The 26,645-nt window shown below is 47.3% G+C and overlaps 1 protein-coding gene across 1 annotated transcript in view; it reads right to left on the bottom strand.

Moving 5' to 3' along the window:
* Positions 1–25,869, bottom strand: part of LOC106638004 (metabotropic glutamate receptor 7) — a 28,766-nt gene extending 2,897 nt beyond the window's left edge. The window contains exons 1-14 of the mRNA XM_014351003.2: positions 25,753–25,869; positions 25,220–25,516; positions 23,838–24,053; positions 22,159–22,290; positions 18,719–18,898; positions 15,719–15,888; positions 10,537–10,691; positions 9,579–9,824; positions 7,428–7,574; positions 6,219–6,345; positions 5,987–6,098; positions 3,344–3,567; positions 2,071–2,351; positions 1,175–1,479 (exon numbers count right to left, since the gene is read on the bottom strand). Coding sequence (XP_014206489.2) covers positions 1,175–1,479; positions 2,071–2,351; positions 3,344–3,567; positions 5,987–6,098; positions 6,219–6,345; positions 7,428–7,574; positions 9,579–9,824; positions 10,537–10,691; positions 15,719–15,888; positions 18,719–18,898; positions 22,159–22,290; positions 23,838–24,053; positions 25,220–25,516; positions 25,753–25,869 — 2,709 coding nt within the window. The remainder of the gene's footprint in view (positions 1–1,174; positions 1,480–2,070; positions 2,352–3,343; positions 3,568–5,986; positions 6,099–6,218; positions 6,346–7,427; positions 7,575–9,578; positions 9,825–10,536; positions 10,692–15,718; positions 15,889–18,718; positions 18,899–22,158; positions 22,291–23,837; positions 24,054–25,219; positions 25,517–25,752) is intronic.
* Positions 25,870–26,645: the final 776 nt, after the last annotated feature.

Below are 26,645 nucleotides of genomic sequence, written 5' to 3'. Positions count from 1 at the left end.
ATTGAGATAAAGAGCTTTTGATGCGGTTAATGCACGAAAACGATAATATCCGTTCCGTGGGTGGGCGGTTCGAAAATCCATAAATTCATTCGAAGGTGTATACATATAACGTGACGATTTCGGTAAAGATCGAGCGATTGTTTAATCGTTTGAGTTGTCACGTTATTAGCTGCCCAAATCGGGAGTATTTTTTTCCGCGACACTGATCCCGAGCTTTCGACGGCAAACAGAGCGTATGTGTGTACCAAACGCGTGTCCGTATCAACTCGACTGATTATTATTGTCTTTCATGTATACACGCGCGAAAAGTTTCGATTGCCCAACGTTCAACCTTTCGGATGAAATTCAGTAGTATAAACAAGCATAACGATAATGACAAAAATAAATAAAGTAATGGTAGTGATAAAAATACAAATTACTTGGAAAGAGGGGAAATATAAAGCATAGGAGCACCATGTCTGAAATATCGATGGGTACATTCACGTTATCGAGCTTTACCTCTCATGTTTTCTACCATTATATAGCGCCAAAGTTGTTCCAGAACAATAGCAAGCGCTTCTGCTATTGTACGTGCTTCTCATTTTATGCACCCCCGTCCCCCTTTCACTTCCATCGACACAATGCTCCGAGCATTTTAATTTTCATAACACATTTTTACAGCAATGACAACGCTACCGAATATTTACCGGCACTTTGGGTTTTTTCTCGCAAAGCCCCATCCCATACAATCGTCCAGTGATTACGCGGACATTTGCCGAACAGCTATTAATTTTAACAGGCACCAACAATGTGCTTTTCTATCGCGCATCCCGAATGAGCCGAGTTTTCGATGATCGTTGCACGAGTAATTGGCGGAAAATCGCGAATGCCAATTTACAAGATTCCACGAGTCGCGCAAACTAAGCTTTGCGATCGACAAGTTGTACGATTGAATTGGAAAAAAAGAGCTTTGTACCGCCATTTCATACTCATAGATACGATTTTCGTCCACGGTGAAAAAATAAAATAAAACGAAATAAAAAAAGTGACGGTGATGGGCTGGATTGACTGATGCGTTTTAGATTTTTCGGAATTGAAAATGCGTGTTTCTCCTTTGATGAAAATTGACGGCTCGACAGCCGCGTCATTGCTTACACACATATGTATATAAAATGTGGAGCTCGAGTGAAATTACCTTGTAATCGTTGTTGGTGCCAAAGTATATGGGTATAAAGGCGAGCCACACAATGCAGGTCGAGTACATGGTGAAACCGATGTACTTGGCCTCGTTGAAGTTTTCCGGTATCTTGCGCGTCTTGAACGCGTACAGGGTGCACATGAGGATGAGCAGCATGTTGTACACGAGGGACATCATGAGGGCGAAGGTCGAGACGCGGCAGGTGAGCACCGCCGTCAGTGGATACGGGTAGATCTCGCTCGTGTTCGGCGGCTCGATTATCAGCCAGATTATTGCTCCCACCAGCTGGACCGATGTTATCCCTGTTTTGCCCCAATCGTGGATACATTTATCATTATGTGTTGATGCCAACAAAGACAAAAAAACCTATGCTCTTTGTATCCAAAATATGTTTCTCTCCACGGGCACCGAGTAAAGGTTTCTCGTCTCGTTTTCCACTTAATTGGATATTATTAGACTTTTTGCTCCACTGATGAAGCGTACAATCTTTTTTCCGTCTCTTTGTTGTTTTTATAATTATTTATTATTAATGAGCTAATTAAATTTTTTCATCACAACCAATTAAATCGGTTAAATCTTCCAGTTACGTAAAAAACGACTCCAACGATCCTTCGACGAGCTTTTCATTCGATAGGGAATAAAAAAGAATTAAAAAAAATACTGCCTACGTTAAGAGAAAAAATATTATCCACGCTTTATCCTCACTACAAGGGGTCGAGTAATTAGTTCACTCGTTTGGTGAAGCAGAGTACTTAATTTTCGATCCCTTTGATGAATCCATATCACCCAAAGGATCGAAAATGAAAATAATCGATGATGATTCATACAAGAGGCGGGGTAAATCAATAATTATGGGTGAACGATGTATATGCAATATTGTACGCTCGACTCACCGACGGATATGGCAACTTGGCTCTTGGGCGAGGTGTAGGAGGGCCGTTTGATGCTCTTCCTTCCCTGATTGAAGATCCTCGAGATTCGATTGGTCTTGGTAAGTATGGCGCTGTAGCAGAGACTGAGACAGAGCCCAAGGCCGATCCTCAGAGCCGTGCAGTTCCACTTTGACGGCATCCCCAGGATCACGAAGCTCATCAGGTAGCACGACAGGATACCGGCCAACAGGACGTAGCAGAGCTCGCGGCCCGAGGCCATGATCACGGGCGTCCGGTTGAACCTGACGTTTTATCGTCGCGTTACACTATTTTTTTTTTTTTTTTTTTTTTTTTTTTACCATAGTCCACACCCTCTCCCCAGCTTTACACGGTAAATTAACTTGTGTACGTAGGAATGAAAAGTCGAGTCGAAGCGAGCATGAGGGCAAAAAGGACACGCGCTCGTTTCATCAAAATAATGACACCGATGGTCGGGCGACATGATGAGGAAAGAACACGGACGTGGGTGGATTTGCCCGGGCAACCGAAGCGAGGGTCGCATGTATACACACGGGCGGAGTTTCCACCGGTATATATACAAGCTGCCCGCTTCGTATTAATCTTGCAGAGCCGCGTCACGTGAGTGTGTATTGTACTCGTTACACGGATACGTAATTACTCGCCAGCGAGTAGATACAGCAACAACGGTATAGCGGCATTAATTTCAATTATACTGGAGAAAGCAACGTTTTGTTATTATCATTGCCGTTCAATCGGACGGAAAGCGCGATCGATAAATAGTTAATTGATACACACAATCATAAGCCCGAGCACATGGATTCATAATAAATACTACACGCCTACACGGAGACCGGGAATATATAAGCGAGAGTTGAGGGGGATTTGGGATGCCAGTAGAAACGGCGCGTTATGGTCAGACGTCCGGTACGACGTATGGCTATACTACTTACTACCTACCCACTATCGAGGGGAGCGGGGGAGGGCTGATGTACGGTGCGTATGGGCATCGTCAAATAGCTCGATGGGCAATAACTTTCTTCCTCTTACATGGGTGGATTGTAACGCTTGCGAGAACGTAACAGTTTATTGACACGTTTTCCCTCTACTCGTTGTACATCAGCACTGCTCCCTCCGACATAATAAACATATTGACGCGACCCGGGGGAGCAAGTGATGGATGCATTATTAATTTACAGCTTACATTTTTTTTTTTTAAATATGTATACGGTGTGGTCTACATCCGGTGAAATGTTAAGGAGGAAAAAATTCTCACCAAATGAAGACGATGGTGGTGAAGATGGTGCAGAGTATGCCGAAGGAGGCGAAGCCCAGGGGTGCTAGCGCCCAGGGGCTCGTCCACGAGATGACCTCGGCCTTGAGCTTAATGCACCGGCTCTTGGTTTCGTCGGGAGCATAGCCTGGCGCGCACTGGTGGCACGAGTCGTTGAACACGTAGGCGTCCTCCCGGCAAGCGACGCAGCTCCAGCAGCAGGGCTCCTGTTTTGCGGTACACACACACATGTAGACGTAACTCGTCCGGCAACGCATTCCCGGTCGAGAGGGCTTTTCTCCTCAGCTCCATTATCCGCCCACTTGGCTTATTTATTTCTCGGGTTTACTCTTTTTCGGCCCACCTCTCGGAAAATAAGGGGCTCGCCGGGAAAAACACCCTCTCCGATATAATTCACCGCCGGGTTGCGTGCGGCAGTGGGTGTACGGATGGGCCATCGTGTTTGTACGGATACTCGCTCGTCCGGTCTTACAATGTACTCCGCTGATGATTTTTGCTTTTGGGTATAGAAAAAAAAAAAAAAAATCACGACGCGCGAACAAACGTGTACCACCTTTTTTTCGCTTCCTTGTTCAAGAATGTTCTCGTCGCCCCCCGCACCCAGGTTTTCATCCCAAAAATGATTTCGCTCGCTTTTTTAATTAAAAGGAAAAAAAAAAAAAACAAGGAAAAGGGGCGGAAACGCAACCCGACTCATTCACATTTTTCACTGTTCACGCTTTCCTACTGTACACGTATAACGTTGTTTCAACTTAAGGAAAAATGAAGTTCTTTCTTTTCTGTTTTCACATCCAACGGATATTAAACGTTCCGGCCGAGAGTGCATTGCGGCAGATGTTAATTAATTTCCGAAATTTTCCTTTCGCTCGCCAGAAACCAAATATCATGACTCGACGTACAAGCGCCGGAACATCTTTCTGAAAATTACACGAAAAAAAACCTATTTACACGCGCTGAAAAAAAAAAAAAAAAAAAAAAAAAAAAAAAAGCGACAGTAATTCTCATCAGGCAAAATGGCTTATGAGAAAAAAAAAAAAAATTTTGCGAGCGGTCTAGTAATCGCGAACAGTCCGTCCAAGTGTAAACGCCCGTTTCTCGTAGCCTTGTTTTTTTTATTATTTTTTTTTTTTTCTAAAGAAAAAGAAGTAAAAGAAGAAGAAAAAAAACGGAGAATAGACGCGCGAGTGCACATTCATTTCAACAACGGCGGACGTGGGAGAGAGAGATGAGAACAAACGTCCGCGTTAGGTGGAGCGAGAGAGGAAAATCCGGTGCCCCACTCGGGGCAGCTATGCGTATGTATACCATACACGTCAGGTAAGCCCGAAAAGGAGCCACGCTCGAGAGCATATATGTGTGCACACGAAACGAGAGGCACCGTTGTTCCCTCCCCCCCTCCTTGGCTGGAATCAAGGCATCAGACGACGGCTAATACAGACCGGGTGCTTATTTATTTTAGCCCCGCGAGGGAGGGAGCGGCTGGTGCTAACGTCCGGGGACGAAGCGGCAATTTTTTCCCCGGCCGGTGTAACTGTTCGTCGCTGTCCGAGGGTCAATTTACTCGGGACACTCGGCGATTTATTTGAGCCGTGCAGCGTGCACAGCACCGAGGGCCAGCCAATCGATTTCGCCCCGAGAGGAGCCTCTTTTCTCTCCACCCTCACTGATTATGCCGTTGGCTTTTTCTTCTTTTCTCCTGCAGCCGACCGAATTAATGACATGGTCCAGAAAGCGAGGGGTGATCTATATACTCGTATCGCGATCGGAGCACAAGGTTTGCAGTGTACAGCGATATAAAATATCAATTCCACCCTCCCTCGCATGTGTATCGATTTTTTTGAAAACCCACGTATTATCTCCTCTCCCCTCCTCGTCGTATCCCCGTCAGTTGCACTAATGGCATCAGTTACACCGACATCTCTGTGTCTGATGTATTTCGTGAGTGTATATTATATTACACTGGACGATATTTTTATTTACTTTTTCGTTATTATTGCTCAACGGGTGAGGTAATAACGGTGCTCGGTGAGCTGATATTCGAAAACTCGCGCAACGTGTATCGTTAATTTCTCAATAACGGAATTGGCCAATTACTCGATTGTATCGTCCGCCTCGAACAGGCGCCTTTGGCCAGTGTAAATATCGAGTGCACAGCGGTAGGTTGTAATTTAATTAGAGAGAGCCGGTATCGTGCGCGGGGGGCTTTCAAAGTTTCGTTTTTTATGAAAGAAGGAAAAACACGAGGTGGCCGACTGGCTTTCCTTTTAGCGGATAGTATTAAATGAACGAACAACACTCGTAGCGTTGGATGTGAAAGGATGAGAAAAAAAAAAAAAAAAAAAAAACAGCAGGTGTACATACATATGAAACAAATGTCGGGTGATCATAGATACAAATTGAGCTTGGCGGAGACAAGTGCAGGAGCGACGGAGCTCCGCGCTCGACACCATGCATTACGATAATGGTGTTCTCGACAGGAGGACGAATGGCCGACGACGTGTAGTATACGGAAGTGGAGGAGGAGGAGGAGAAAAGGGCCACAAACACCAGCAATGGACCCATACGTGAGTGTACGTGTGTATACGAACGGATACTACAAGTAGGAGGAGAAAAAAAAAAAGTTACCTGAAAATTGCGTATCTGTCCAATGGGGCAGTCGTCGCTGCATATGCTGCGCGGCACGTGCAGCTCGCCGACGCCGGTCGTCCACTGCGTCACGTTTATTTCGAGATCCAGCCTGGGAACATGGCGCAAACTCTCATGCAATAGTCATATACACAAGAATTAGAAGAGGAAAAAACAAAGGAAAATCGGACAAACGGAAACACACCCCAAGGGACAAGCGACCATTTCATACCTCTCCTTCCACGAGCCGATGAGGGTGTAATTGTAGCGGCCAAACTCGTCGCGCTGGTACTGGTAGATGTTGTAATAGCCGTAGGCGTCGCCGTCGGCGTTGAATTTAATTTCCGTTCCCTGGCGGCCTGCAAGCAAGTCCACGTGTACCTACTTATACATATAGACCTAAGCGATTATCACGCATCCGAGAGCTGATGCACTCTTTTTTACTTTTTTTTTTCAACGTATATGACGAGGGTACAGCAGGTGGGTGTATACCCGGGAGCTGCAGTTTTATCGGCACATACGGAGGCTCTACTGCCGTGAAGCCATTACACATGGGTACAGCTATTTTTTTTTTCTTTTTTCTTTACATTATAAATGTACATTCGGTGCAAATGAGGGGCGGATACAGGGAGGGGAAAAAAAAGAAGGGCCAGCGCGTTCGCGTTACCGGGGCATTTATCAGCGTCAGTCATTTATCAACGATCACGCCCGGGCGGCGAGGAGCAGCTCGGGGGGGAAATTTCTTCGGGCGTGACTGTCGTGTTTTTGCTCCTCGCTTGTATCATGTGTACAAACAGACATATGTATATAGGTGGAAGGAGTAGGTGACGCGTGCGGGTCGATCGCTCATTTTTCCACGCGGTGCCGAAGAAATCGTTCCCAAGTTGGGTGCGCATATACTCGAGTAACGGTACGTATATAAATTTATCGGAGCCGTGTATGCATGCGTAACGGATGAAATCTGTTTGACGACTGTTTTTACGCCAGACACCCGCGCTCGATGTTTCGGAAAAAAATTCCGAGCACGAAATACCTCGAACGCGCTTATACACCGGATGTGCAGAGATGCAGAACAAAAGTTTCACGGGGCTGGAGGTGGAGGGCAGCTTTTTGCGCGCGCGATAAACTTTAATGCCTTCCCCCCCCCCTCTTGTGTACCGCATCGGAGTTTGCACGTTAGCGCGCTCGCTTGGTACAAGAAGTATTCGCGGCCGTAAAGAGTTTGACGCGCGTCGATTCCAAGTTTTTTCATTTGCCAAGGGGTCGCGGACAAATATTGTAGCAAGGCTCGGATACATATTAACAATATAAGAGGTGCTCGGAGGTGGGACAATCGCTGGAACAACTTGCTCGTTCGAGTCTTTTACTATGGCAATCTCGATTGGTGAGTATTTTTTTTATCGATGGCACGCAAAAAAAAAAAAAAAAAAGCCAGACTCACCGACAAAAGTGACGTTCCTTATGTACTGCAACAGCTGCTGTCCCCCGGGCGCGGGCCTCAGGGAGTCGCAGAGGTAGTGATTGTGATGGCCGCAGACGTCCTCGATGATGTTGTTGACCCCGTGAGCCATGGCGTACACAGCGTCGGCTGAAACGACAAACGGGTGTACATGATTTTTTGCACTCTTGCAAGTGTGTATACATATACATGTTCGTCGTGCGACGCATTGTGGGTCACTTCATTTCAGCTCGAGCTTATACATACAGATGTAATTTCTCCTCGGCCCTGTATTATCTTTCCGAGCGTCAAGTTGAAGGCGGCCTCGAATATCGGATTAAATGCGTGCTTGTGGTGCGGGGGAGCTTTTCCGCGTGCATTATTTGGTTTCGCATCTTTTGTGCCGGGACCGAGCGAGGGCGAACTTTGTTAGGGGAACTTGAGCATAAATTTTGAAGAATACAAAGCGGATGAGCAGCTGGAAAACATCACGCAAATTTCAATGTTTCCTGCATTGTGCACAGTGGGCGTGTATTACTTTTGAGTGCCCAATCGATCGATCCTTTGAATCGAAAAAAAACTTTAGACAAAAATGTGGAAAAACAAAAACCTGCCAATGTTTGCCACAAGCACGATGATTGACATTTTTTTTATTGCCTCGTACACACAGGTACCGCGAAAAAGTAAATCAAATTAGAGGAGCGTATATATGTACACGAGGAAGCGAAAACACGTAATCGGCAATTTACCGGTTTATCGAGCGACAAAAAAAACAACAGTTATCGGAGAAAGTAGAAAATTACGGCGATGTGTACCTGTAAGTGAACCAATAGAGAGCCGCCAAAGCATTTCGATGAATATCGTTCGAGAGAGAAAAGTACCACGTGTATATATATTATACCTGTGTAGGGGTACGTGCACTTGAAACGGAAAGAAAGGCAGTTGAACGAGCGGCGGGCATTTACGGAGTAATGGGCGACAGAAGTAAGAGGGTCCTCGTAGGTATTAGCTATATACAGTGGGGGGAGGGTGAACGGTGTACATTTACTCGAGGTTGCTCACGTGTCGAAACGACCTCGTTTAAGTGCTCGCGTGCGTATTACGCCTAACACGAGTACCCGGCAAATGAGGTGGGAAGGGGCAGAGAGGGGGGGTTCAAAGGCCATTTATTAATGGACAGCCCGTCGACGCGTGATGATCCAATTAATGAACGGGCGGAAGGTGTCGGCGCGTTTTCCGAGTCCGCTAATGGACCTCTCTCGCACTCCATACGCGTCGAGTGGCGCATAAATGCACTCAATTTTCTTTTATCCTTACGTGATCCTCCGTGGCAAGATTTGTCCAACTGCGATTGCAACAATGACAAAGATTTCGAGCGAAATTAAACTCCCCTCTCGGGTGAGAGGGCGACTGCAATTAGCGCCGACTTTAACGACTGCGAAATCTCACTGGTGATCGATTATATCTGCTCGAGCGTATCCATGGTGCTCAGGGAAAGTTATTACTTTTCCAAACAGTTTGGAAGATTATACATCCGATTGCAATGGCATCTGTTAAATGCTCCCACTGCTCCGGATATCGCCGTCTTATCGTACTATTTTGCTCATAAGGTATATATATATATTAAAACGATAAAGTTTGCCGCAAGTTCTTTGATGGAGCAAACACCCAAATGTAAGAAAATGTTGGAAAAAACAAACAAAAACAAAAAAGGATGTAACCATGCATTTTTGAGTAATCAGCGCTTAGTTAGAGAGTTTATTCAAGGGCCTAACGATGGTCTGTTTGGTTTTCCGCTCGGCTCCAGAGACACTGCACTGTAGGGGATCCGCAGGTTGTACGGGATGTACGCACGTACGGTGGGTCTTACAGAGGAGATCAAAGACGACGTGTACACCGGGGCGTGTTACAAGCCCTTTATATAGCCCTTGCGGGTCACGAGCTAGATCGAGTTTGCCCGGTTTTTTTTGCCCCGAGAGTTAAGCAGATTATTCGGTGGTGGGTGGTGGTGGTTATTAGTTCAAAGCCGAGTAGTTGACAGTGGCATTCAATTAATGAGAAAATTGGAGCTATCAAAGTGTACAGCCATGGAAGCAGGAGGAGGATTATAAGCGGGGCGGAAAGGCGGAGTAATTGGAGTAATCTTGAACTGACCGACAAAGGGCACGAGGCCCTCTTGCTTGTACTCGACGAGCTCCTCGGTGCCGTTGCAGCGCCTGCGCGTCGGGTCTGCCTCGGAGAAGGTGCACTTGTGGTGTTGCGACCAAAACTCCCGAAACCAGAGGTTCCGGCAGTTGACGTACTTCCCGGGCAGCGTGGCGTGGGGCACGTTGCGCTCGTGCACCCCCTCGCACTCCTTGCCCACCCGTGGCAGCAGGTTCTTGTAGTAGTTGTCGAAGCCTGTGGGCAAGCAAAAACAACACCGCGCCGTCGTGTTACACATGTCCAGCGAATCAATTATTTCGCTCGCGAGAGGTCACGAGGTTTCCGCGTGAAATTTAATTACAATATATGTTTATTACCGCTTCTACACGCTCCGCGGACTCACCCCTATATGGTGGTGAAATTTAATTCAATATTCAACGCTTTAATGAGAAAGCGCGGATGTTTTCCGATTCCGATGCGAGCGCAGATATGGTAAGCTTAACAGGTTTTAGACGTCACGTTATTTACCCTCCCGGCTCATTAACACCTTCGCCCGTTCTTCTAATTAAATTTGCCCCAGAGGAGGGATGAAGTTGATGGTTATAGGCTCGCTTGTTTACGTCTACGTTTCTTTTAATTAAAATTTCTGCTTGCCAAGCGACTCTCTCGACCGGCCTTTGTGCGCGACGCTGTTTCGTCGATTCCAATAATAAATCGCTACTTGATTTTATTTATAAAAATAAATACCAATCACTGATGACGATTAAAAAAATATTGTAATTTATAGTTGTATGGGATACAATTCCGAAATTTTCCAATTCTTGTACGTACAAGTATTTGCTGTGTCGACCGTCATAGCATAAGTTTCTTACGTATAACGAGACATTGCCGGCAAAGCCAACAAGAAGCACATTATTGAAATGACGCCGGAGCTATGTGTAGGGGAAAAAATAAAATCGAGACGGACCTTCGAGTGGGTTGCGGAAGGGCAGTATGGTTATGGCTCCCTCAGCGGCGTACTCTTGCTCCCTGACCGGGTGTACCTTGGCGCCCCACGAGTCGCTGCCGATCCACATGAAATGGCCCGTCTTGTTGGCCTTGATCGTCGCGTTGAGCAACTTTCTGCAAACAAACGACAAAAAAAGCCATTACCCATCAAATTAACAATGTAACATGTATTGCTCGACACACATATTTGGTTAACTCCTAAAAAAAAAAGTCACCAGACCTACTGTATGGACTAGTTAAAAATTGACGTTCGTGCGCGTCGATCGGTCTCCAACATTCTATTTATGGACGACTCGCGCTCCCTCGCCATTACCTCGTCTACGGACCAATCAAAAATTTCAAGTCTCTCGTTTCACTGTCTCGGGGCACCCGTGAACCAGTTCGACTCGCGTCAAGCGAGCATACATCGGCTGATTCAGCAAGAATATCATAGCAGCTGGCCCAGCGGTTGTGTGCTCAAGCACAGAGCGGAATAGCTCTTTATGCGCCCCGTACGTATACGTGTATGTACCGCCGCTCGACTAAAAATTGATGGGCGAGTCACGCACAGGACGACTAGCTACCCATGATTGTTATGTGCCGACGTAGGTATACACATGTACGGGAACCGGGTGTATACGTGCTGAGAGTTCCCGGGTTATCCTCCCCCCCCCCGTAGATGTCCCGTACGGTTACGTGTCCACCTGTACGGCACCGCCACGCCCAGCTGCCGCGTCGAATGTTTTTCTCATCTGCCGTGCGTGGACGAAAAAAAAAAAAAGAGCTCGGCCACTTTATGGCCCGGCAGACGCGCTATGACCTCTCCGTGCTGGCGCTTGCCGAGCGAATTTTGCTGCGTCCGCGCACTCGCCGTGATGTTGTGTTATCCAATCCTCTCTTATACCCGGCTCTTCTTGAATTGCCTTTTTTTTCGTCCGGTATAGTTGGGTTTCCCCCCTCCCATCGTTCTGTCAGGTCACGTGATAAGAACCCAAGCCGGAAGTGAGTGTTGGCTTTTGGAGCGAAGGTGTATATACACTGTGCTCGGGTATCCTTAAATTATTAAGCTGCGAGGGCGAACGGTTCCATCAATCTTGCCTTTATTTTTTTTTTTTTTTTTTCCCCTCCGTGGCACTTGACGCAGGTAATTGACGGGCTTCCATGTTAAAGAGACAGTGGTAATAAAAGTCGTCGTTGTCGTCCACGAAATACTCTGCAGCCCAAATTAATACACATCTATACACACTTTATTTCGCCCAGCGTTGATCCCCACTGCGGAAGTCGTGGGTTTTAATTAGAGAGCCTTTTGACGGGCCATTAAACTTTTTTAATCATGCTAATGCTCGAAAATAAGTTGGACAAGTTGCCAACTTTCGCCCGCCGAATGACCCTCGTTAGAGTTTGATCTGTCGTACGCGCACATTGATTATACGGATTGAAATCGAGCGAAGTAGTACAGATCAAGCTTCGGTCAGACGCTCGCTGATCTGTAATATTTTTCGATAGTTCTGCTTGACTGTGTAACTTCAAGAGATTCTTACCGAATTTAATGATAAGTATTACTTTCCGGAGAGTTGAAACGAAAATATAGAGTCAGGCCGTAGTTTAATCCCGTGAGTCTTCGTCAAGTAAGATTATAGATATAAAAAAACAAATAATCGTTTTCTCAGAAAATTTGAGCTCTGCAGTCACTCGCGACGATAGCTCAGTCCGACGTTAAACGAGGAGTTTCACCGAAGGCTCATTGAAATACGTTTCTTTGAAGCTTTTATTCGGGACCTGTTGCGTTTGAAAAGCTCGACTGTACATCAAAGTTATAATTATGTAAAGGCCCAAGTTTGACAATTAGCCAGCAACCTTTTGAAATGGTGGATAAAGTTAGCGCATACTTTCGAAGGTAAAGTTCGATGACTCGTCATTTTCAACCCTGGCAAAACGTTTACTCGGATTAAAGCTTATTCTGAACGATGTACTTGTTGGCAACTTTTGATCTCATCCAGCACGGTTAAATTATTTCCCATCCGCTTACCTCATTTCAACGTGGCTTTATAGTTAACGAAAAAAATAAAAAATAAATATTGGTCTGCAAAAAAAGAAGAGAATGACGATGAAACACGTTTCGATATGCAGATGAGTGGAAAAATTTCAAAGAGCTAGCGCGCGCGATTATAATGCGAAAATTCACGCTCCAGCACGCATAGACTCACGTGTGTGAAATCTTTCATGCTCGTGGAAACTCCCTCCTCCTCCGGCTCCATTTATGCATTTTCCATTTCATCTTCGTTTCCTGGCCGTGCGTGCAGTGTATAAGGCACGTGCCCCCTTTTTTTTTGTTTTATTACTTTGGCAAGTTTTCCTTCTTCCAATAAGCGCAGTCCTTTCTCCCTTTCGGAACTTTTTCTCAGGGCACTCGTCGATCAAAGCGCTCGAGAAGACGCGGCTGCTGCTGTTACGCGAGCAAGGCACTCTTGTTGTTTTTTTTTTCCCCCTTTCTCCTTCTTGCCCTACCGATTTAGCGGGTGAGGTTGTTTTATCGATCGAGTGGTATTGGATTCGCTCTCTATTTGCACGGGAGCGAAGCAAGAGTAAATCCTTCCCTGGAGAATCAATTTAACTCTTTTATGCTTCCATTCGATGAACGGGCCACGCGGTTCGCCATCAAAGTTTGTTCGCGCGCTTGAGTCCCTTTTGTGTACGTGTATAATACCCACCTACCTACTGTTGCTGCTTCTCCAACACGAATAACGATAATAACCATTTGGGGTGGGGTCGATCGGGGACCGAATAAAAAATGTGTGTGTGTGTGTTTGCGCGTAAGCAGAAAAATATTGGTACATAAAATCTGGTGGTGGTTTTTCCCTCCTCCCCTCTATACCCTTCGCTTGTAACGCGATACACCTTACATCATCCCGCTGTTTGCTTTTCTCTCGATCCTTTTGTTGATGTAGAGGTGCTTGGGAAAAATCGCTTCAGGATTATAAAATACCCCCCCATTGTATCCAAATAACAGCGCTTCAACGTGTATTATCGTACAAGCGAAGCACCAAAGATAACAATTCGAGATCGAGTGTATAAAGTGTACCTATACATGACGCCTAGGGCAGGAATCAACGTTTTCTCATCCGATGTACATCAATGTATCGCAGCAGAATAATAGTGCATGAGTAATCGTTAAAAGTGAAAAATAAATCCAAGGTTACGTAATGTATACCTCGTGGTGACGTGTACACGTGGAAAAAAAAAACCACCTACAAGTTTCACGAGATCGTCGTAACTCATCTTTTTTCGCGATGCGTACACGCGTGTGTATTTTTCAGAGTCGACAGCCCCAACCCCCTGGTATGAAAACTAATGCATGTGCAGCACACACCTATACACGAGCTAAAAAACCCTAGTGCCACGTCACGTTCCTTCGCTTCGTTTCCCGATGGCTTTCCGCGCTGATCGCAACACACCCCACCCCCCCCCCCTGAGCCAGAGAGATGGCTGTGAATGAAAATTTTATAACCAATCCGAGCGATGACTCGAACATCTGCCGGCAATTTCTCTTCCGAGCGAAGAAAGCGGCACGCGAGTCATTCCTCTCTTTCGATCCCTGGTATCAATCTCCATTCTCTCTGTTTCTCTTAGCGAGTGCACGCCAGCACTCCCTTTTATCCGTCAAAGTCAAATTCGGGAAGAAGGAAAGCCCGGGCTGCGGGTGCCGAACGAATTTTTCGTGATTTCGGGAGAGAATGGGGGCCACCGAAAGACCAAAGGTGCAGAGTCCCCGCGTGTCTATACACGTATATATATGTAGAAGTGGCAAGCCCAGTTCTCCCACAGATTGATTCCCCGTGTGTTATACTAAATACGGCACACGCTCCTGCGCCGGCCTCGATACGTCAATCGCACGCTTCGACGCCCGCATTCGCGAACACGAGCGTGGACATACGTATAAACATACATACATACATATATCTATTATGTACACGTGACACAAGATACAAAATTAAAGTCCGCCTGGCCCCGCAGTGTGTATAGACGAACGGAAATCATCAGCGGAGAGGCTATACGCAAGTGCCGATACACTTTATACATGTACGTAAGGGTACCAGCTTCGCGGGGCTAACCCGAGCGCATACATATATATATGTGTGTGCGTCTGTTCGTTTGTACAGCACCTGTTTCCTATGAATGGCCGGGCGTGCTCTTGTATACACCCCCGAGTGACAGCTTGCCACGGCTCACCCACTCTGTTTGCTACACGTACACTCCACGATTGTACATAAAACACAAGCGAGGCGACGCGCCTGATCGTACACGCGCAGGTATACATCCCACGGGCCGAACATTAATTTTCCTACGTATACCTATGGACGGAGCGAAATGGATTAAATCGGGGATGGTTTGATCGGCAGGGAGTCGAGGCGGTGGGGGAAGCGTAAATAGCATCTTGATCATCGGTGGTGAGTCGCAGGTATCGGGTTTCATTTTTCACAAAGGAGAAATATATAGTTATAAAATAACAGACGGGTCAAGCTTGAAGCTTTATATATGTGTGCATGTGTATACATACCGGGCTCGTGGATGAATAATTGTTGTGTTTAAGGAGGAAGAGGGTGGGGTATAGGGGAGGCACACTGATTCACGTCTCATTTCTCTGCGGAGCGACAGGTCGGAAGGGAGGGTAGGGAAAAAAAAGATCGAGGAGGAATGATAAAACGAGAAGAAGAATAGAGAGAGAGAGATGTGGTCGTGGAGGAGGTGGTAGAGACTTATAGGAGTAATATAGCGAGCTGAGCGTGAAATCCCACCGTGAGCCGAGGTCGTACGGGGAGAGTTGAGCCTTCCTCCCGCGAGCCTACCCCTGCGGAAAGCCCGACTTTGGGGGCTCTCTCTATATTTTTGCGGACAAACTTTCGGTGGCTTTGGTCCTCGCTCTCTCTTTTTGCTGATATGTTTTTTTTTTTTTTTTTTACCCAGGAGCAAGCGATGCCTATCTCTACGCGCGCTCTCACGCATGTAAATCTCGCGACATGTTTGTGTTTCTAGATACACACCCCGGCTTTGAATAGCCTCCTCTCCGTATTTTCGTTTATTTAACCCCCTTTGCCGTGGTACGTGGTACGGGTACAATATATACGATTACGACGTATACGTGTACGATGGTTATCGCTCACCTGATGTTGTCCTCGTCAACGAAGAGCACGACCACTCGGGCGTTGCGTTTCGAGTCCAGGTGCTCGACTATCCTCTCAAAGTCCTCGGGCTTGGCGTTGCGCATTATCTTCTCGCTCACGGCCACGCAGATGTTGTAATCCGCGGCCAGCGACACGAAGCTCGCTATACCCTGCAACATCCGCAGTTTTGAGTGTGTCAAAAATATCACTTGTATATACAGCAACGACAGAAAGAAAAAAAACAAAAAAAAAAAAAATCAATATGCACGTCTTTCTGCTGTACGTGCCCCGACGCTGGTTCAGTTTTTGGGAGGGTGTTTTTTTTTCTCTCCTCGTTCGATGCCTTTCATGTGTCGGCATTGCTCTGTACCCTTTTTAATTCATTCGACACTTGCGCGTGGAATTTATCGCGCGCGCGTGCTGGGCTTTCGTCTCGTTTTTGTATAACGACGTGAACACCCTGCCCTTTCGCGAATCGAGTATTTTTTTTTTTTTTTTCTCCACGTAACTATGTACGGCCAGATCAATGTTACGGCGACAGACGTGATTAATTTTTCAAGTCGAACGAAAAGTCCGAAGTGAAAGTTTCGTCGGGTGCAATTGGGGGAGGAAAAAAAAAAAAAATTTTCACAGCGTCAGAGGGAACCCGTGCCAGAGAGTGCCTTTTATGCCGTATACCGAAGGCTGCATGAAACACGTAAAGGCAGGAAAGTTTTTAATATTGAAATGCGCACAGGGGTCGGGGTGAAAAAAAAAAAAAAAAAAAAAAACCTTTGAATATTCAGCCGAAGCGTGCAGGTGAAGCGGGACATTTAATTTGATCATTTAGCTTAACAAACATTATTACTGCAATCAGGGGAAGGGGAAAGTTCTGGACACCGACCAACTTTCGTCCGGCGCACGAATGTGCACGGAATGATTTTTTTTTTTTTTTTTCCCCAAGCGAGGAAAAAAAAAGACACATCGGCCAACTCAAATTAGTTGGTTGGTCGAAAGTTTGCGAGGTATGAGAGAGAAGATAAAGTAATAATGAATACAAGTAAAACTGAGGAGTACGTGATTGCGGAGGAGATTGATGGTAGCGGTGGGTGCGCCGAGCGTCGAGCGATGAAAGCACGTCAAATTGCGTATACGTCAGTCTGACGATAAGAAGCAGGAAAGCCGAGAAGTTTGGCCGAGAACTTGTATTGTGTACGCGAGCAGCCACAGCTGTCTACAAACTTTGATGTATCCCGATATATACGTACACGAGCGATTCCTCCAAAAAATATTGTTTAAAAACACCCTTTATATAAATATATATATATGATATCTATTTATATCTAAACGCATCTGAATGAAAACCATCACTTTTGTGGCCAAAGTTCATCAGTACTCCTGATTTTTCATTCACGACTCAAATAACACGAAAATCCCTTATACGGATGGGTAGGTATTTTCGTGGAATCACTCTATAGTGTAGGTCGCATGTACGCCGAGCCAGCCCCGGCGAAGCCAAGCAACTTTCCCAGGCACGGCCCACCGGAGCCTTTGGCCCAGATATATATCCGTGGGGGGGTCGCGAAATTTTCCAATCAACCGCAGCTAGAGACACCGCAGACGCGCAGTAGAACTTCATCATCGGCGAGGACGCGTGCGGGGAGACAACAGACGAAGGGGAGGCACGTCAGCGCTAATTATCCAGAGGCATAGAGAGACGGGCTGCAAAATACGAGGATCGGCGCGGCGCAGTCAGCCAATTAGGCCCCGCCGATGTATCGCGTAGCTTCCCCGCCCCTCCATTATGGACTGCGGCAGCGCGTCCCACACCCGGGAGATAATGAGATAATTTGCCAGCGTGGCAGAGCGCGAAGGGATACCAGCCCCTACTTGCAATGACGCGGAGATGATCATGATGAGCAGCTCGACGCCACATACACACCCGCGTTTACCGCCACTGCTGTCAATGTAGACGAGGGAGATAAAAGAATTGATGGTCGACGCGCTCGTGTACGGGGCGGGAGAGAGATCGATGCGCCAATTAGGCGTACACAGCTAGCTCGGGCCGTGTTATTGTCTTTGGCTTCCTTTGGTGCGGGTCGAGCACGTGGGTTGCACGAGGCTGTTGTCCCTTTTTCCATCCCCCCCCCCGCTACCGGCTGGAGATCTATCAATATTTAGCAATGGATCGATCGCTATACACGCCCCGGCCTGGCTTTCTTCTCCACCGGAGGGATACTCCAGTGCCCGTGGAGTTTACAGTAGCTGGTATTTGGGCTCGACCCCCTTTTTCGCCCGTGCCTATATGGACCAGCGTGTGTATATCTGTATCCAGTGCAGCCGCGCCAAGCGACAGAGCGTCGACTGTACGAGGGGGGTGAAAGAAAGAAATAAAGGGCGAAACGGCAGGGAAAAAAGTGAGAGCAAAGGGAGGGGGGCTGGAGTGGAGGGAAAATATATAGAGTGCGGAAAAGAGCCGGCAGCGCGCCCCTCACCGGTTTGCCCTCGAGAGCAGCTCTTTTTGCACGTGCACGCCCCATCTCAAACTCTCGTTTCCCTCTGTGCGGGCTATTTAGTAGTTTTCGTTGTCGTCGTCGTCGTCGTCGTCGCAGCAATTTAGTACGAGTCCCTCGTGGACGAGGCTGCTCGCGCTCGAGAGAAGCCAGCCGGTTGTACGTTAAATACGAGCACACCGGCCGTATACAGCGTGTGATTAAAGAAACCTCGTTTCACGGTAGCCGGGGAGCTTGTTGTGTTCCTTTTTTTTTTTTTTTTTCCTTTTCAACGTGTAGAGTTGATGCATGTGACTGGAGAAAAAAAAATAGGAGGGTTTGGTAATACCATTTTAATACACGCGCTCGCGAGAATATTTCGATCGTCTGACCATACGTATCTTGTTCTACTGAAATTCCCGGTGTACAGAGAATTGTGTATAGGGGAAAAAATAAAATAAAATACAATTCGATGTGCTTGTGGTGTATAACATAAATATAATATGTGCGTGTTGCGATGGCAGCTTACCTTTTCGCCGTAGTCGCCCTCGACGGCGACAGTTGAGACGTACTTCCAGCCAAGCCTGTGCACGACCTCGACCATGGCTTGGGCTTGAAAATTGTCCGGCGGCACGACCCGGCTGAAGTATTCAAAGCGGCTCTTGTCCGAGAGTTCGGTGCTCGTCGAGGCGTAACTTATTTGCGGTATCTGTGAACACGAAAATCGACCGTGTACACACTCCACGACTGTACCACATGTGGGGAAATTTCCCTTTCCCGGAGCCAGTGCCCACTCCGATGAGTCGAGTCTAATTTAATCCATTCGCGCTGTCCCCTCACGCGAAAAGTATACATGTACCCCCTTCTGCTCTTTTATTCGAGCTCGCCACGCCGGAATAACTCTTTCTCTCGACCTTAACATTCATATATATATACACACGCGTTATTCATCGTGAAATGAGAGGAGAAGAAAAAAAAACTGTATCCACAGCTCCGTGTCCTCTGCTTGCGTATTCGGATGCGAAAAACATATATATATATCTTCTTTTCGAAAGCAACAACAATGAATATTCATGTAGGTATATGTACACTGTGCCAGCAACCAAAAAGTCTCGAAAGGAAGGTACGGGCAAAAAATGCATATGCAGTTAAACTTGTCTCCCCTTGCGCGCGCCGACGAAAAAGTTTATCGAAACAGTCTTCTTTCCACCCCTTCCCCTCGATCCTCGTTTTCTTTCCTTTTTTTTTTTCTATTTTAACCATGACGGCGCGCGCTACCGAAAGTTCTTTCATTATTCACGCGGTTCGTCGGCAACGCGTAACCCACCACGTGCTCCTTTTTCCTTCCTTGCTCGCGTATACTTTCGGAGAAAATCCGACGCATTAATTTTTCATGCCACGACTGGTGTAAGATACAGGTACTTTGGCGGCCAGTCATGCCGTTGTCATCGAGCCGCAAAACACACCGGAGCACACGACAAATGGAAGACGAGCTTCGTATTGAATTGAAAAAAAAAAAAAAAAAAAAAAAAAAAAGAGCTCAGGCAAACAGACTCTATATTGATTTTCTCGAGGGGTATACGTATACATGCACCGGCTGGAGGGCCGGCCCGGTTGAATTTCGACACAAGAACAAAAAAAGAAACAAAAGAGAGCCCAAGCGCGGGAGGGTCGCGGGTATAACACTGTACATAATAGATGGATGGATAGATAGATAGGGGTGTAGAGAGGGTAAAAGTGCCCGCGCTGTCTCTTTGGTAATGGCCTAGTCTCCCTCTCTCGAGCTCGCACGGAGTATCTTATGTAACGTATCGGCTGCGAGGCGGGAAAAGTGGCACACCCACTTCTTCCTCCCACACCCCCGACATATAGGTTTACGCATTCCTGTACCCCATCTACGTGTGTATGTATATACACACACCTATATACGTTAAGCGAGTAAGCTTAGATGTAGGGTGTAGAGAGCGATGAGGAGGAAAAAATAGGGGGAAGCGTATCGCGTGTGTACATATATATATATATATATATATATATATATATATATATATATATATTCGCGGTGTGGAGGCTCTAATCCGATAAGATGATGGAGGGAGCACTTACGGCAGGGAAAAGGAGGAACCGATGGCGCGCGCCGGTCCCTCGGCGATGATGCCGGTTCGTCGGCGTGCGGTACTCGGGACGAAAATTAATCCGCCCCGCGTCTTATATATACATACATTATACATACACGGAGCGGAAGATGTTGCGTTATCAACGCGAAGCTTTATAAAAGAGGGTTATGCGTCCCCGTCGTCCTTTTGATGTGCACGTGTATGTGCCGTGCCCCTGTACAAGCGTGAGATGGTGCTCGCGCGGGGATGCGAGGCGCGGAAAAAGACGAGCGAAACACTCTGAAGTGCATAATATATATGCATACGTATATATCGGACGTGGAGTTGGTGTTGTTGTTGCTCGCGACAAAAGTCGGCTGCAATGAGAGAAGGGGCGCTACGTGGATGATTGAAAGGAGCGCCGAGTGCTGTTAAGTAGTGCGCGAGAGAGTCAAAGAAGAAGAAAAAAAAAACAGGAGGATGAGGAGGAGGCCTCGATTCTGGGGATGTAACTTTTTTTTTTTTTTCTTTTCTTTTTCCCTCCCGAAAGTGCTTTTTGAATGATCAGCTCGTCACCTTCTCCTCCTCCTCCTTAGTCTTTTTGCTCTGGAAAAATCTCCTTCGTCCCCCTTTTTCCGCTCGGCGCGACAGCCTTTTTTTTTCTCAGTTTCCAGTTTCAAACGAAAAAAATCCATCATCGCCCCTTTGCTCGTACACCGTAAAACTGACACCATTACGCGACGAGAGACATAATTCCCATGTTCACTTGAGCCCCGAGTAGTATAACCCCGTAAATGCTACGCGCTGCGAAAGGCCACGCGTATTAACATAGTTCTTGTGCGTCAGTGTCCACGTGACAACGTCACCGACGCCTCTCTTCCTCTTGTTTTTTTTTTTGTTTTTTTGTTTTTTTTTTTGTTTGGGCAAGCGGGGGAAGAGAAGAAAAAAGAAATCCAGTCGGAAAAGTAGACGAGCGGATGATGTTGGTGGGTGAATGCGAGCGGTGCATCATTAACCGCTAACAGGAGTGTACCTAACGAGGCCGACGCGTCGGAGCGGCTTGCATGCAGCGTGTAATTTTATAACGTTGCCGAGCGATTGTATACATATATCCCTAAGCAGCAGCAACAACAGCTCCGAGGGATCTGGCTGCAGAAGAGCCACTCGACGCTAGTGTGCTCGCTCGACGTATTTCGAGGAGAAAGAAGGGCGGGGGGGGGGATATGTTGTACACAGCTGTCGCGACGAAGTGGTTACGTTTATCTGGAAGAGCTCGGCGCAGCATACGTAGGAATGATCCGACGGCGGTGGAAATAGCGAGCGGTGCTCCTATCTCACGTTTCGCAGGGGAAAACGGGACCGGAGCGCCGTGCTTTCCGAGAACACCCCTTTCGTTCTCTCTCTCTGCCCTTCTCTAATTTCGATACCTTTCAAAGGACGGTGCTTCTTTTTTCTTCGTACCGCACTGCTCTTTGATGAACTTTTACCGGTACCGGGAGGTGGGTTGTTATTTTTTTCTCCCCCTGGACGTGATTCGCCTGAGAATCGCCTCCCGGAAAATCGATTATTCGGACTCTCGGTCCTCGTTGGCACTTTTTGTTTTCTTACTCGTCATCGGCCGTATTAACTTTCGAGCGCTTAGTCCCCCGTAACATTTCATTTGATGCACAAAGTATCGGTGGATATATTGAAAAACATTTTTTTTCTTTCTCTCGGAGAGTGAATCGACAGTTGTCCCAACAATGTCCCCTTTGTGGAACGTGTTGCCAAAGTTACGCGCGATGAGTACGGAATTCATCACGTCATCACCTTCGTATTACCAAGAGAGAGAGAGAGAGGGAGACATGTATATATATTTATGGAAAAAGGAGCTCACCTTGAAGAGCCGGAGAATGTTGGCGACCATGATGGAGACTCCGCTGAAGGACGCCCCGATGACGCCCGTCACGGGCTTGTGCGGCTCGTAGATCGGGGAGTTGCCGTTCTCGCACCTGTACTCCGTTATGTCCTGCGAAGCACAACAATGGTACTGTTATCATCATCGTCGAGTACAAGCCGGCAATGATAAATCCCCGGCTCGACCGGCGTTTTCCCGTGTTTCATTTTCAGATTGTCGGGGCACGAGGAGCGAGCTATCTCTAATTTGTCGAGCAGTGGGACCAGGACAATTAGTTGGGAGTCGAAAACAAGCGAGCTACAATAACATCCCGGCGGTTTGTCCTCCCCACAGCCCCTCGCGATGAGTTTGAAAAATAATGGGAGGGGCTTTTGTTGTTGAGGCGACAGCGGAGACAGAGAGACGGATTTCATTCCGAAGTGCCGAGCAAAAGAGGATCGCTGCTACTGTCGACGGGAAAAAAGTGCAGATTAACGCGGTGTACATAGAACAAAGTATACGTATAGGTACCATTAATCAGTGTCCCACCGCGCCAATTGTTGGGGTACCCGCTGATCGTGGCATATTTTCCGAAGCAAGGGCGGATCATTAGCCCACCGAGTTTATTACACTGCATTGTTATCTTTGGTACACTCGAGTGCAAACAAAGCCTTTGAATTTAAAACAAGTATAGTTACGGTCTCGGAGCCTATACCGTCTCCGGCAAAAAGGATCATTAAAGTCCTCGTAACGAGCGTTAATGTCAGAGAAACGTCCTGCAAGTCGGACGGAGGGGAGGGATGAGGTAAAAATCGATCAATCAGATAGTGCGATGTCGTGTCGGCGCTGTGCCTCCATTGCCGAGGATATACGTGTACCCATGTATCTATATTCATCCCCCGAGAGCGTACAAACTTCCGATCGGCGCGCGCTGACGCTAGGGATATTTTATGCGAGCGCGCCTACATGCCTGTACGTATGACTACTTTAAGCTGATACTAAGTCGACTGCCACTGATTTTTCTCCTCGTCCTTATCCGTGAAAAAAATAAAAATAAAAAATAAATAAATAAAAGAAACAACGCGATCAATACGGCACGTAACTAGAAGAAACCCCTTTGCATAACTCTAACGATACGCCTTTAAGAGTATTTTTTCTTCCTCGGATGGGGAAAGAGAAAGTTTGTAGTACCATTAGCAATATCGATACCGCGGGATGAAGGAAAAAAAAGAAATCGTTGAACCGCATTTGGAGGCAAAGGCAGCTCTATAAACCGGACTGATGTACACCGAGTGAGCGAGGGAGAGCCAGTAGAAGCGGTCAAAGGGGATAAACGTGGGGGGGGGGGGCAGCTAAAAGTTTCGAGTGGGCGCAAGTCAATCGAGCAGCCGTCGGTACTCCAGTCAGTCAGTTGGGCAGGGAGTGTAGCGCGACACGCCGGGGGGACGCAAACTGCAGCCGTGCACCCATCAGCCAGACGCGGCTCGGGTCTCCCACCGAGGGCCAAAACAGAGCAGCGGCAGCGGCGTAATAGAAGGTTCATTAAAGTGAAAACTCGTGTGCCAGCTAAAACGGGATGGATGATGAGGAAGTAGCTCATCGCGAGGAGGGTAAAATCCAGGGGGGGGGGGGGTCTCGAGAGGGAGCTTAAAGCGGATGGGACGAATCGGCCCGTATACCTGATTCATGTAGGATCTGACGAATTCCATGCTCTGGTCGAGGGCGTAGGTGTCGCTGCTGCACGAGTCGAGGATCAGGGCCCCGAGGCTCATGTTGGGCAGCAGCTGCCGATCGGCGTTTATCTGATCCAGGGCGTACAGCATGGCCTCGAGCCGCTGCACCCCCTTTTCCTCCTTGACGGCGCCGCAGGGCGACTGCCCGCTTATCCCGGACACCTGATATCACAACGAGATTATTATTATTATTATCATTATCATCATCTCCTCTCGAGCTACCATACTAATATTATACTGTTGCTGATGTATATAATGTGGGGTTCACTTTTTCCCAACTACACAGTAGGGGTATTAATTTCGCGTGGCGTTGGATTCCTGCTGTCCGAGCTGGCGGTGTTGATGCAGTGCCGGAGGCTCGGGAACAGCGATAATTGTGATTTAGCATCGCGTTACTCGCACCCTAGGTACCCGAGTGCATTTTATAGGTGCGAGCAACGATGAATTAAATAAATTTGAAAAAAAAATCATCCGACGCCATGCAGTAGTACAGCCAGAGTTTGGTCAGACACGGCGCGTCTTCCCCGGTCGATTTCAAAAGCGGCACCCGAGTGCAATTTACAGGTAAATAAACTAATTAAATTGCAAGCACCGATGAATAAACTAAAAAAAAAAAAAAATAAAATAAAAAAAATGTATCTTCGAAGCCGCTCAGTAGTTCAGCCAGAGTTTGGTCAAACACTGCGCGTCTTCCTGGTTGATTTAAAAATCGGCACCCGAGTGCATTTTATAGGTGCGAGCCCCGATGGATTAAATACATTTGAAAAAAAAAAATCATACAACGCCACGCAGTAGTACAGCCAGAGTTTGGTCAGACACCGTGCGTCTTCCCCGGCCGATTGGAAAAGCGGCACCCAATCGGGCCGCATTACCCAAATTGTTCGCAAAGTCGAGCGAGCACGAGATGCAATAGCCGCGCGCAAATTACACATCTCCCACCAGTTTGGCCGTAGTTTGCACGTAACGCGTAATGTGAAACTCTCGCTAACTAATTGTACCGGGTGCTCGCTAACGAGGAGGCGACTTATCGCGACGATAGATCAACCTTGTGTGCTTCAAAACTCGCGTCATCCATTCCTCGGCCGAACTTTTGTTTTTCCCAACGATCGGAGGGGAGAAAGGAGCGAGGGAAAGTTTGGAGTAGCGTTTGTCGAGGAGAGAGTTCGGGCCCGCGGAAGGAGGCAAGTTTGCAGCAAGTTTCGGCCAACTGGCGCTCCTTGGCGTTCAAGTTTAAACGACGGGGCTGACGGTCAGTTGGGGGGGAAGGGGATGTAAATTGCAGAGTATGTATATTTGTAGCACCGAAACAACTTGGATTTATAATGTACCTGCTCGTGCATGGGAAATATGCCGCCAAAGATGATGTCGCCGACGATGCGAATGAGCTTGGAGCCGTCCTCGACGCCGTTGTAGCGTTTGCCGTGGTAGGCAGCGTCGGCGGTTGGGGCTGCCAACAGGCACCAGCACCAGCCGGCCAGGAGGAGCCTCCCCCGCAACAGGCAAGACCGCATTCTCGCGACAACAACTGCAGAGCAGCTGCCACCGCTGCCACCGCCGTCGCCGTCGCCGTCGGCCCCGCCACTGCCGCAACCAACGCCGAATGGTGATGGAACCGCCTCGACGACCTGCAACACACGCACGAATACTTCATAAACGGCAGATTGAAAAAAAAAAAAAAAAAAAAAAAAAAAAAAACCCAACAGAGGTGCCTCCGAGTTGAACAGTTCCGTCGTTTGTAAATTAATACTGGGGGGGGGGTGTAGTACAGGGGTACGTCGGCATCAGCGCTAATTTTGTGCTTCGTTTTACGGACAATTAAGCGCTTAGCCGCGTAGTAATTGACGGGGGCGCCTCGTTATACCTCAATCTCGCTCGTGTACTTGAAATTGAAACTGAAGGTGGGCGCCAGAGGGGAGGGCGCCCGATGACGGGAGACCCAGGGCGGGGAGTTGGGGTGCAGACAAGGAGTTGTTGCCATTTATTACTCCATTTGAGGGGCTTTGCGGAAACATATATACATACATATTCTCACCAGGGGAAAAATGCAAGCTCGCGCGCGCAGGTGTACACATTATGTGTGGATACGGATGAAAAAACTTTTTTCCGATGTACATGTATACACGCGGCGGAAATTCATGCGGGCTCTCTGGAAACGTGTAGCGAGATACCCACGGAGACATAAATTTTTCAGCTCTTTTGAGCGCGAAAAGTACTCCTCCGAATAAATTTTCCTTCCACCAGCTCTCGCGTTTCGCTAATCTTTTCTAGTTGTCTTTTTGTTTTTGTTTTGTTGTTTTTGCACGTTTCACCCCTTTTTTGTTTTTTTCGTCCCTCCATATTTTTCAAATATTAATCAAAACTCTCGACTCTGGTGCAAACGACCGAAACCATATATGCATGTACGCGCACGCAATTTATAAAATATTCTTACGACATGACGGGCACGAAAGTTTCGTCGTCGCAAACGCCCGCGTGGCTGTTGCACAACCATTACGTGATTGAGGGAAGCCACTCGACGACAGAGCGACTACTGCTTCGTAAACATATTTTTCGCCTCTACACGTCAGAGGCAACTTTACCGCCTCTTTTGCGCAAACTTATCCCCGACGATTTCATCCATCGATGAGTAAATAAACGTATATACAACTCGTGATTCCGGAAAACTTTGTATCCCTTAAGGAGCCCACGGTGTCATTAATGTCGCTCTTCACCGACTAAACGCAACGTACGTTTTTGCAGCAAGTAAACACCCGC

The sequence above is a fragment of the Copidosoma floridanum genome, unplaced genomic scaffold (genome assembly GCF_036245765.1).
Source record: "Copidosoma floridanum isolate Cflo_tuat_1 unplaced genomic scaffold, Cflo_Japanese_pri ptg000009l, whole genome shotgun sequence".
Lineage (NCBI taxonomy): Eukaryota > Metazoa > Arthropoda > Insecta > Hymenoptera > Encyrtidae > Copidosoma > Copidosoma floridanum.
The sequence above is the reverse complement of the archived record's forward strand: the minus strand, read 5'-3'. Positions and strand labels throughout refer to the sequence as shown.